Consider the following 12812-nt stretch of genomic DNA (forward strand, 5'->3'; position numbering starts at 1 on the left):
TGGGAAGGAGAAAGGTGGATGATGTCTTACTAAACAGTAACTGGTGTTACTGGAAGTTCTCTCCCTGTGGAGACACAGGCAGGAATCTGAGGAATTTCCAGAGTACTCAACCACTTAAGAGACATGCTAGAGCATCGGTAAGGAGTCTTGGGCTGAAACTTGGACTTCCTACTTACAAGGCCAGTAGGTTTTAGGTTCTGCTTTGAATTAATGTTTCTTCAGAAAAAAAAGAAAAAAAAAAAGAAAAAAAAAGTTTAAAATGAGACTCAGCTAAACTGAGAGTTGCGGATGATCCGTGTTGCTTTTAAGACTGCTACTTGAGTCTCCTGTTACTGGAGACTTCCAAGGATGCTTACAAATATGCCACATACCATGGCTGCTTTAAAAGGAGAAACTGAACAGAAGTTCAACAGTGTTCATGTTTCCAGTAAGTCTGGTGCTAGGGACTTCATCGCAACTTGCCTAGCAATGGAGCAGGAGTGCAATTTCTCCCTGGAAGGGTTAAGTTCCTCATTGTCACACTACCGATTACCAGTAGGTCAGTCACAACCACCTCACCAGACCCACAGACTTCCCAGCCAGAAGCTTCTTTGAAAAGTGTAACTTTTAACATCTCTTAGAAAAGCAAATCCTCTGTTTGCCTTGGCAGGGCAGACCTGTGTATACACAGCTGGAGAGCTTGTTTTGTCTCTTAGTACAAGTCTGGACCAAACTAATCTCTACAGGCTTTCTAAAAATCCTCTCTTTATTTAAATAATTTTATACATTGCAAGCAGTCTCCAAAGTCTGCCCCTGTTCAGTCCCCATTTTTGGCTGACTTTTCCACCCTCTCTCCTATCCCCTCTCCTACCATGCACACAAAGTAAAGTGACTTGGATTTTTAAGTCCATTTCTGTATCCAAGAATGTCCTAAGACATTATTGTCTTACCAACAATGTCCGTATCAACTTCAGATACCTGTGAGCTAGGAAGATAGCAAGCAACTCTACGGACAGTTCTCAAGCTCACATTCAGGAATTTTAGAGGAAATAAGGCCTGTAATGTACAGCTTTCAAAAGAGAAAGGCTACTGGCATAATACCTTTCCATAAATAAAGCAGAGTGTGTGTGTATGCCTGTCTGAGAAAGGCAAGGAGAGGTATTAAGGAATATATAAATGCAGTGGTCCACCAATATCTGAGTTTGCAGCAGAGTACAAAGGAGGAGACTGGAACAATGAAAGGTTACTTCAGTAAATGTGTGTGGAGGTTTTTTACATTCTTGGCATCCAATAAATGTGATGGTCAAACCACAGCAGAGGCCTTTTATAGGGCACCTGCAGCATGAAGTTCAGTAGAGACTTTTGTAACCCAGGGAACATTGCACAACTATGTTGGGTTCTGCTTATTTCTGCTGGCTTCTGTTCAAGCAGGGCTGACTGATGCATGGGCTACTGGAAACCAACTATTATTCCTATCTCACCCTCTAAATCATGTTGCCAAAAATCCCCAACTTGGAAAAAAACAAACAAACAAACAAACAAAAACAATTGTCAAGAACAATCCAATCCTTGAACAGGGAGTTAAAGAGAATTATCCCAATCTTGGGAAAGTGAGAGGCTAGAAAAGCAGAATATTTCCAGGGCACTTTGATGTTAATCCTGGGAGTTCACACATCATCTTGGTGTTTCAGTTTCATTTCTGCTCTGTGCCACTCTGGCCCTTGCCAACATCAAATCAGAGCAGTGTCGTGAGATGTCCACCTAAGCCAACAGGAAAGGAAGAAAATTCATATCTCAGAGCCAAAACCTCAGCCATACCCACACTGGGGTAAACCTGATCTAGTCACTCAGCACATGCTGGCTGGCTGGATGAAATACAGCAAAGCCACATGTCACTAAGAGCGTATTCTCAGGCTCTTAGTGAAGATGTTTTGATTCATACTGGATGAGCAGCTGGCAATGAACTGAGGGAGGCTTACAACAAAATAGAACTGGCTGATGTTTCCCTTTGAAACATTTTTACTACAATAAATCAGGAAATTCATGGAAAACCTTTGGTTCTAGTCACAGTTTTCAAGAATTTCAAATAAATATAGTACTAAATCTTAAAAGTCATTTTGCACAGGTTGGAATATCAACCCTTCAGATTTCAGGTCCGTGTTAATTTGCAAATCAACAGCTGTTAGCACTGATGACATCATTAATTTTTTGAGGGTACATGGTATTGATCTCCTTCAGCCCAAAGAAAAGGTCTCCTGCAGCAGACAAGACATGTAAAATTCACGGAATTGCTGCAGGAGTTGGATTCTATACAGTAAAAGATGCAGGAGGCATCTTTCCGTATTACTCATATGGAAGCTGAGTGCTCGTCTGGTGAACTGCAGTCAATCAATGTCCAAGAGAGTTCTTCTGCAATCTGGCCAATCCTTAAACAACCATTTTGCTTGTGGTCCCCTAACTGTGTGTGGTCCCTAACTCTTCTGCAAGAGCTGCAGTGAGTAGTTGCAGTCCTGAGTAGTATCAGGGAATGCTGACAGTCGTACAAATCTGGTTCAAGGTAACTCAAGATGGTCACCAAAATTAGCTGGTTGCGTCAGGTCTGGATGGGATGGAGTTAACTTTTTCATAGCAACCTGCATGCTGCTGAACTTTCCATTTGTGGCTACAACAGTATTGATAACTCACTAATGTTTTCGCTGTTGATGAAAAGTGCTTTCATAGCATCGACTTTTTTTTTCCCCAGCTCCTTGCTCCTCACATCCAGTGCAGTATGCTGGGGCTGGGCAAGAGATGGGGAAGGGACGTAGCATAGACAGCTGACCTGAACTGACCGATGGGATATTCCGTGCCATATGACATTGTGCTCAGCCTCAGGAAAAGAAGAAGGGGGAAAATAGCATGGTTATGGCTCTTGTCTTCTCAAGCAACTGTTACACATGCTGAGGCTGTGCTTCCCAGGAAGTGACTGGATATCTGCCTGCTGATGGGAAGTAGTGAATGAATTCGTTGTTTTGCTTTGCTTCCACGTGCAGCTTTTGCTTTCTTTATTAAACTAACATTATCATAACCCATTAGGTTTTTTGCTTTCCTTCTATCTTCTCAGCATCCCAAGGGAACAAGACACAGGATGTGTGCTTGGACTGAGTCAACCCATCACACTGACATTTTTGAAAGTTTTATGTTTTAGGAAGGGGCTGATGGTGTCACCTTCCCTTATGAGGATGCTGTGATAAGGGGCTTCCTCACGTTTCTAAGCCACACCCTGGTTACCAAGACAAGAAGCAATGGAATGCCCAAGAGAAAAATACCTCTTTTGTACTGAGCACGGGGATTTATTGATATGTAACAAAAGAGCAACAAGGGGCCACGTGTGGAATGAGAAGGATCTGCAGACACGAAACAGATATGCAGTCAGTTGGGATCCCAGGGAATGCTTTGGACATGAGGTTGTTATTAAGGGCTGAATCTTCATGCCAGGGAATTGAGCAGAAATTCACTCAGAATTGAGTATCCCTAGTATATACACTTGAATATACAACTCCTGATGCTATGCTCTGTCAGTGATAATATGAAAATCTGTTTCTTACCTCTCTCACACTGGGGGCCAGTGAATCCATAGACACAAGCACAACGGTTTGGTCCAATGCAACGACCTCCATTCTGACAGCCGTTTTCACAGACAGCTGTTTAAAAAGAGAAATAGAAATGATTGATTTCTGCTCTCAGTAAAACTGCAGCGTGAGCCATGTGGTGCTGGGAGAGCTTGGAATATCACCTACTTTGTGGTGTTCACCTGTCAGGAATCTCCTCCACATAGTGAACATACAGAGAAAACCTTGATATTTTTTCCCAGAAAATGACTTCCTGTTTATGAGTGAAACCATTTATAAAAAGGCTATAAACTCTCATTTCATTTGAGAGGATTTCCTGTGCTCTGGAATCTCAGCTCATTCAGGTCAGCACTGGGATTTAAATGTCAAGGTCAAGACGAATCAATACAAATGACAAACTGTACAAAGGCAAACATTTAAATTTAAGGAGAGGGGAACAGGAGAACAATGAAATGTGAGAAAAGACCAGTCAGCCATTTCGTCTTGCCTTGCAGAGTAAAGCAGGACAATAAACCAAACCTGTTATTCTGACCACACCAGTATATCTGCAATCAGGACGACATGGTGGTCTTGCTTTGCATGGCAAGCAGAGTTACACTTGGATGGATGGCTCAAACACTGGCATAGTGTTAGTGCTCATTTTAGGTGGCATTGGCATCAACTTATTACTGCATAACACTATGGTAAGATGTGCTCATTCGGGCTGGCGGTAGTATCAGGAGATGATGCTCTCCAGGACAGAAATAATTTTTCTGGGGTTACAATTGGAGAGATCCTGGGGTTAGAATTGGAGCAGGGAGTTCCTTTGTAAGCAATAGGTAAATGACGACAAGCCTGAGAAAAGCTGAGAAGATAAATTCAGTTTTCTTTGTGAACAACTCAGACTTGTCTGTGGCAATTGTGTGGTACCACTGGCTGGAAATATCCATCTTCTTCAGACCTGTCTTCAGCACACCCACAGCAGCTGGCATTCTCTTATTCTCTCATATTTTGGCATAATCTGAGTGAATAGAAGATGAAAGGCCAGTACTCATATGTACCACAAGATCAAGTACTTTAAAGAGTCCATCTGAGAGGCTGAGATGGGCAGGATGCCACTGACCTATTAAAATCTCAGTAGTTGTAGTGACTAATTAGGACTGTTGCAACATTTGCTAATGTTTTTTTACAGGTTTTCCCTCATTAAGCTTCTCAGTTGCACAACTCCACTGGCACATTGAGGATCAGAAGACTATAATCTCACCTGCAGGGTGAGGTCCACAGCAATCCTGTGTGATACCTCATTGTGGCCCTTCCTGGTTTAATGCCAAGCTGAGTGGCAGAGAGGCCAGGTGCAGCTGCATATCATAGCCTTCAAAGGTTACACCCATTTTAGAACTGAATAAGCTGAAATCTGCTTTGCTGGAATGCTGCCAACAGGACTCTCCGTTGTTCTCCACCCTCAGTGATGTGTTGCCCACATCTGAACCATTATGAAAACTCTGCTGAGGATATTATAGGTGGAGCTGGTAGCAACACATAGTAAAAGTTGCCTAGCCTGCTCCATTATAAAGCCTGGTTTGCACTTACTTATAACTTTCCCAAGCTTTAGCTATTCAGACTGAAATTTTCCATATGGTGTGTCTGCCTTCAGTTGAACTTTTTGGAATGTTTCAGAAAAAAATAGTAGAACCATAGTATAGTTAAAGTTGAAAAGGACCTCCAAGGTCATCTAGTCCAATCATCCCCCTACCACCAATGTCACCCACTTAAACCATATCCCTGTGCACCATGTTCAACCTTTCCTTGAACACCCTGAGGGACAGTGACTGTGCCACCTCCCTGAGCAACCCGTTCCAATGCCTGACTGCTCTTTCTGAGAAGAAATGTCTCCTCGTTTCCAACCTGAACCTCTACTGGTGCAACTCGTGGCCGTTCCCTCTAGTCCTATCACTAGTTACCTGTGAGAAGAGGCCGACCCCCAGCTCCCCACACCTTCCTTTCAGGCAGTTGAAGAGAGCAATGAGGTCTCCCCTGAGCCTCCTCTGCTCCAGACTAAACACCCCCAGTTCCCTCAGCCCCTCCTCACAGGACTTGTGTTCCAGGCCCTTCACCAGCTTCATAGCCCTTCTCTGGACACATTCCAGGGCTTTGATGTGCTTCTTGTACGGAGGGGTCCAAAACTGACCACAGTACTCGAGGTGTGGCCTCACCAGAGCAGAGTACAGGGGGACGATCACCACCCAAAATGTAACCTAGTTTATAATACATGTGTATATATTTAGTATTTCTTTTTCTAATCAAAAGCAGGCTTAATTTGAGCTAAAATGAGTGTTTCCCACCAAAAATAATAATAATAAAAAAAAATCAATTCCCAGAGAATGTACTGGTTTTCTAAAAATATTTACAGAAAAATGATACCTAATTTCTACTAGCACTTTAGAAAAATGGGATGATCAGCAAAGCCTGCAACTGCTCTTCCTGGCATGGGGGATTCATGCTGGGAGCCAGGACATGTGCAGTCTAAGGTAATGTCCTTACTGTCTTTGATGCGAGTTTCCTCAATCTAAAACTCATTTCATACTCCGGAGAAAAAGGTACAAGTCATGGCAAGTCTTGACTTTGAGGTCAGCAGCATGCTAAGGTCAGCACTGTATGGATATGTTCGCCATGGGGTCTTTTAAATGCTACGCGGAAGTTTGGATGTGCAGTTGTGAGGAACCAGAAAGGTGGTGGCACAGACCTTTGGCATCAATTTTTCTCCCAGCCAGGCCAGGCCGAACAAATGTAACATGTCTCCTAATGAGAGTAAGCTGAGATTCCAATGGAGAGGAGAATATAGCGAGGCCATCAAAGTCTGCAAACAATACATCAGTATGTGTAAGGTGTACAGCACATGTTGCAAGTACTTACGCTGTCCACAGTATGTTCCGGTATAACCTTTCTGGCAGAGGCAAGATTCTTCATTGCAGCTTCCACCATTCATGCACCTCACATTGCAGGTTTGGACTGTGGAGAAGAGCAGGGAAATATCAGAAGACAATGCAACAAATTGTCTGTGACAGGAGGTGGATACCTCACAAATAAGCGACGTTCAAGACTTTCTTAATTTCTTTATGTCTCAGTGCACAATCTAAAGGTGATGTTAAATGTCCATTTCTTTTTTTCAAGTTAAGTGAATTAACTTGAATTACCATTACAGGATATGAGCCCATGGTGTGGTTAAACGCTTGCACTTTTACTGAAGTATAATCACCCCAGGGTTTCTTACAACTATAAACACCATAGTCTGTTCCATATCCCTTAGACAGAAGGTATTTTTATTGTTCCTGTACCTGGTAGTATTGAACTGCTGAGACAATGAAAAACCATGAGTCTTACAGGTAAAACTATGAGCAGTTCAGGGGACATGATTCTTCAAGTCCATCTCATACAGTACAAGGCAGGACATTGTCCTTTCTACAGGATGTCCTGCCATAGCTCATGTGAGTGAGATTAAGGGCATATTTACCCATATTTCCCTTTCTGTAATGACTCCATCATTCTAAACATTTTTTTTTTTTTAGTTTATTTTAGGATACTACACATTTCAAATATTTTCCTATCTTTTTATTATTATTTTAGATTTTTGCTCCATTTTTAAAATATGCTTTTCACATTCTGGGCTGTCACTCTTTGAAATGCCTTCTTATTAAAAGTATGTTAAAAGACCTATAAGATGTTTTGGGGGGTATAATTTATTTCATGGAGGAAAACCATCAACTTTAAAGACATTTCTTTTCCTTTTACAGTGATTATGTGGCCTTATTGATGAGATTCATCTAATACAAGAAGGTTTCAACAAATCTGTAAAGAAAAGCATGTAGTCTTCTTCCTATGTTAGAGTTCAGCTTTTACAGTAGATTACAGAACACTGAATATGAACACTGTAGGAAAACAATAGTAATAAATAAGATTCAGTCAGTTTTACACTGATGTAGACACAAAGCCAGTATTGGCTTTAACTGTTTCATCACTATTAAAGTAAAAGAGCCCAAAACAGGAGGTTTATTGCTAAACACTGAATTACCAATACAGGTCAAGCAGCTTTCCTTCTTTACTGAAATGCCTGAACAACGCAGTCTTCGTTTGTGAGATGTGACAATTCAAACTGCAAGTGCGTCAGGTTGTAGTAAGCTATGTGAAAACTGATTTGCAGCATGTACACCACAGTTCCTGCTTGCCAGGAAAGGAAGGGCTGTGATTTGGCAGCTTGAAGAAGTTGAGGCTGGAGAGTGCGTACATGAGTGGATACTCAGATGTGGCTGGTGTATTCTCTGTACATGTAACATCAGCTCCAAAAGAGAAGGGCTGGGGCTAATGTAATTGAAATGGCTGTCCAAAAGGTAGTAGAAATCAGAAGTATCCAATAAGGATAATTACATGGTTCACGCCTTGTTCATAGAAAGCCTGACAGGAAGGAGGAGTGGAATGGGAAGTCTCAGGGCTTTGCATTCAACATGCTCAGCACATGTGCTGTACGTTTAATCCATGCATTTCTAGTATGGTTTGAATTAGTCATGATGTCTACAATTCCTATTGCTCTGTGGCTGGAGATCAGGCCAAATTTAGATGAAAGCTTAATCATTAAGGAAACTGAGCTTGAGGCTTCAAAGCATTGCCCAGATTGTCAGACATGAGACCAGTCTCTCTGGGAAATGGCTCTGTTTCCAGCACATTCTTACTCTACACCCCTCACTACAATTAATCAGCACTGGGAAAGCAATTACATACAACAAATCTGGGAGGGCTGCCCAGAGACAGTAGAAAGAAGTAGCTAGGAAGTGTCTGTCTGTCAGAGTTGTCCGTCTGTCGGAGCTTTTCCCTAGAGTCTCCTGAGTTTTGTGTTCAAGGCATTCAGCAGGGGGTAAGATCTAGTGAAGTTAAGAAATTTTAGTAGTTCAGGTTCTGCACTTAAGAAAAGCCTTGACACTCATCCAGAATTTTTCCAACTAATTGGCAAATATACTATTTCTAGCTCTGCTTAGGTCCCATTTCTTACTTTTGCTGTAATCCCAAATGTCCTGAGGTCCCATCACCATTTCACTTATCTCCAAGGCTAGCATCAAAGGGTCTGCCAGATTTGGAGTGCTGAAGAAAATATTTCAAATGAGAATTTAAAGGCCTATTATTCTTTGTCAGGATTTTCCAAGCAGAGACCAAAGTTCTAGGAAAAAGAATGACAGTTCTCCCTAGTTAACTTTTCCCATTGGATTGGATTAGTTCTACATTTTATTTTAAAGGATCAGTGTCTGCAGCTGTTCTGCCAGCCATCAGCGGTGGAGTTTGCAGACAGGTTTTATGTCTGCTTACTGACTACTACTATCTAAACAGTCACTTGCAAATTACTCCAAAATACCTTACTCTCCCAGGTAAGAAACCAAACTTTTTGTTATGACAGAGAGAGGCAAGAGTGGCTTTTATTGCCTCTGGAATGCACTATTTGTCTGTTTTACCTCCCCGAAGCATTCATGATAAATGCAGATCTAAACATCCCCACAATGAATGCCAGATTTAGCGAAGCCTCTGCAGAGAAACCTACCCCTCCACCCCCACCCTAAACCCGGAGCACATGCTGAAATCCACCCCAGGCTCAGAGGAATGCCAGGTCTGTGCCCAAATGTATATACTGCTTACAGCATTCCTCGCATTCCTCTGTGATTGCTAACATATGGACCCTCACTCCAGAAACTTTTGTGTCTCCAGCACCTTCCATTCAGCAAAGCATTTGGGAAGGTTTGCAGAGCTATGCACACATAAGCCTCAGTGCTGAGCACTTTCTGGGGACATCTGCAGTGTCGTAGGACCACGTAGGACAACGTGGCGCTTTGGAATTAGATTCTGGGAATTTCCTTCTTTCAGTCACGCCCTGAATGTGTTTTTGAGGTTTGAGGGGGCTAGTTCTCTGGCCTTCAGTCAGATGCCTGCAAGTCACTTCGTTAACAATAGTTTGCCTACAGATGGGCAATAATGGGCAATAAATTTCTGTGTTGTCTCTAGAAATGGCCACGAGACCTTAAAAGATGCTATAAAATCCCATTAAATTCTGCATCTTGCATTGCCCTAGCAAAAATCATCCTTCTTAAAACAATACACAGCTCTGAACAGAGCCACAGCTGTGCTCCTTCGCTTGCAGGTTTTTGTTTGTTTCTTTGGCTGGCATTTTTGAGTTCTATCATCATGGATGGATGGATGGACCACTTATACATCCAGGTGCAAATGGTCACCCAATATCACTGCCCACATCTGGAGATCTAGAGTGCAGGCCAGCCCCAATTCACAAGAATTTGAGAAACAAATGAAGCCCTTTCAGGCAGATCTGCTGGCTTACGCATAGTCTGCACTGACTTGGCTGGGTGGTCTCTGTGCTGGTGGTGGCCCTCGTCTTGCCATCTGAAGTGCAATTATCTGCACCCAACGAGCTCCGAGGCTGCTAAGCCAACCTGCACACAGCAAGGCTTATCAGACAGATGTCCCTTGTCTGCCCAGGGACAGACTGGGACAGTGAGGGAAGGGAGTGTGAGGGGCTGCACACACAGATCCTACAGGCCTCGCTGGCTCCTCTCATGTATGCGCAATAGTGCTTAATATCCTGACCCTTTTTTCTCTTATGTGAAGGATTCCAATAATTTTGTCTGCTTCTTTCTGCTGTTTAGTGAGTAGAAAGAAGTGTCTGGAGCTTTCTGTAGGTAATCAGCAAAGGCAAAGCGACCATCTGACTGTTTGCTACCGGGTATTCCAGTTCAAGGCTCAGTGTAAGCCGTTCTTTTGCACAATCATGTACAGACTCATGAGTGTGGGTACAAGGGCTTGCTGGATGGCCCCATTCAGCCTCCCCACAGATCAGGATGGCTGTGACTTTGTCTAGCCAAGCTTTGAGACTGCCCAAGCAGGGAGATCTTCCACACCTCTGGCAATCTGTTCCAGCACTGCACCACCCTCCAGCATAAGACACTTTTCTTTGTGTACAGCCTGAACATCCCAAGCTGCAACGTATAGCCAGACACTTCTGTTATCTTGCCTGCCACTACTGAGAGGGGTTTGGCTCCACTGCCTTTGCAGCTGCACTTCCAGTAATTACAGACTACGACTGGATCCCTCTCTGACTCCTCTTAGACTAAATCAGCCCAGCTCCCCCAGCACCACCTTTGAGGACACATGTTATAGACCAACCATTTTGCAGCCCACTGCTGATCTAGTTTCTTCTCATCCCTTCTGCACTGGCAGCCCAGAACCAGACTCAGCATTCCAGCAACAGCCCTGCTAGTGGCAAGCAGAGGGGACAAGACCTTCCTTTGACTTTTTCGCCACGATCCCCTTAATCTAACTTATGGCGTGATTTGCTTCACTGACCGTCACAATGACTACTGACTCATTACCAGCCCTGTGTAACTCCCAGCTCCATTTTGTCAATACAACACAGTGGGAAAAGAATTACTAGAGGGTTATGGAAATTGCTGTCTGGATATTTGACCGTCACTCCTCCAAGTCTTCCGTAGGTTATTTATGTGCAATGTGTAACAGAAACCTCAGCCACCTAGTCCTCTTCCCAGAACTTTTCATGTTCTTGTCCTGAAAGTCTGAGATGGGAGAAGAAGGCAGAAAAAGTGGCAATGGAATTTCTGCGTTCCCTACGCTGACAAGTGCTGACTTCATCGTGTCACTGCAGTTCTCTAAAAACACTGGGTAATTCTCTCTGACATTCAAATCACAGACTACCAAAACTTAATAAACTTAGCATTGGAAAAAATAATTATTTGGTTAACAAAAGCAGTGACAGATTTAATTCCACTTCAAGGAACAGCCAGGAGTGGATGGACTCTTTGGCAGCAGTGTTGCTATTTGCTGCTGGGAAATTCAATTTCTGTATCCTGTATGATTTTTTATACCAAAGTAGCAGAAATCCCACACAAAAAAGGGAAGATTTTCTGAATGCTGCTCAATTCAGGTTAGAACCTTGTTGCCCATTGTGACTGGGAAAATTTAAAGAGAGCATATAACTAATTCAGAGGGAGGACAATCACCAGCAATACTTTCTTACCTCCAGCTGAGCCACAGTTAGGAGAAAGCTGTCCATTGGAGCATGTACACATGTTTGGCCTCGAACAAAATCCATCACCACAAGAATTCCTGCAAATTGCTGGAGGAAGAAAAGGAGACAGTGATTAGCAAGCACAAGGTGCTAGTCTGTGAACTTCCTCACAGGCTCATATTTGGCTGCCAAAAGGGTGTGAATTCACCTTGTTTTAAGAAGAATAAGCTGGGGAGGAAGCTGTGGCACCTCCTGAGGACTCTGGTGTGGGCAGAGCAACAGCAAGAAGGACTACCTCATTCCCAGGGCACAAATTCCTGGAGAAATCTTCCTTTTATCACACACTTTGGCCAGGCCCTTTACCTTATTTCTATTTCACCCAGCAGAGGGTGGGGAAAATGTGGCACCTTTCACTACTTTTGCCTGCTAAAAATGTTTCTCATCAGAGACAAGTGACATTCACACTGAAACAGGTTTCCTTATTATTATTATTTTGTGTGTGTGTTTCCATGCAGTATTTTGCAGTCCACAGTTTGGCACTGAGCTAAATGACTGTTACTGTGATGCATCTCCTGTTGAATGAGGGGCTGAGCCTGAGTCAGCCAGAGATGCATCAGCAGGATGCCTTCATATCAATTTATCCTTTCTTGTCTGGGACCCCTGCTAATCTCTTTCCCTTCCTGTACCATGAGAGCCAAGAGCTGACAGTATTGTTCCACCTGTGTAAGCACAGATTTCATTAGAGTCCCGTGAAACTATCTCATCTCTGTGTTTTTTATAAATACAATTATAAGGCACGGTTCCCTGAGGACCTCCAGCCCAGATGGCATGTTTTACAGCTATGAGAAAAGTCAGCAGACAACCCTGAATGTTGCTAACCCTGCATGCCACAGAGCAGCCATTTGGTTGTAAGTTCCTTAACCCTTCACTGCAACCAGCATTAAACTGAAGACTTGTATACTTCACAGGGCATCCACTGTCTACAGGGCAGTGGATTTCCTAAAGTAAAGAGGATTTTGTGATTTGCTTGTCTCTTCCCATCGGGAAAAGAGAGGATGCAGAACTCCATATCTTACCTCCACCAGGGGTAAAGTCAGATGCATTTAACTCCTGAGTCGTTATTCACTTTTTTTTTTTTTTTTTTTTTTTTTTTTTTTTTTTTTTTTTTTTTT

General features: G+C 43.0%; 1 protein-coding gene across 5 annotated transcripts in view; it reads right to left on the minus strand.

Annotated features, from left to right (window-relative positions):
• Positions 1 to 12812, minus strand: part of FBN3 (fibrillin 3) — a 116238-nt gene that overhangs the window by 77363 nt on the left and 26063 nt on the right. For all 5 annotated transcript variants that reach the window (XM_035348300.1, XM_035348298.1, XM_035348301.1 and 2 more), the window contains 3 exons: positions 11650 to 11748; positions 6483 to 6578; positions 3567 to 3662 (listed from right to left, as the gene is read on the minus strand). In XM_035348300.1, coding sequence (XP_035204191.1) covers positions 3567 to 3662; positions 6483 to 6578; positions 11650 to 11748 — 291 coding nt within the window. The remainder of the gene's footprint in view (positions 1 to 3566; positions 3663 to 6482; positions 6579 to 11649; positions 11749 to 12812) is intronic.

This window comes from Oxyura jamaicensis, chromosome 28 (assembly GCF_011077185.1).
Source record: "Oxyura jamaicensis isolate SHBP4307 breed ruddy duck chromosome 28, BPBGC_Ojam_1.0, whole genome shotgun sequence".
NCBI lineage: Eukaryota > Metazoa > Chordata > Aves > Anseriformes > Anatidae > Oxyura > Oxyura jamaicensis.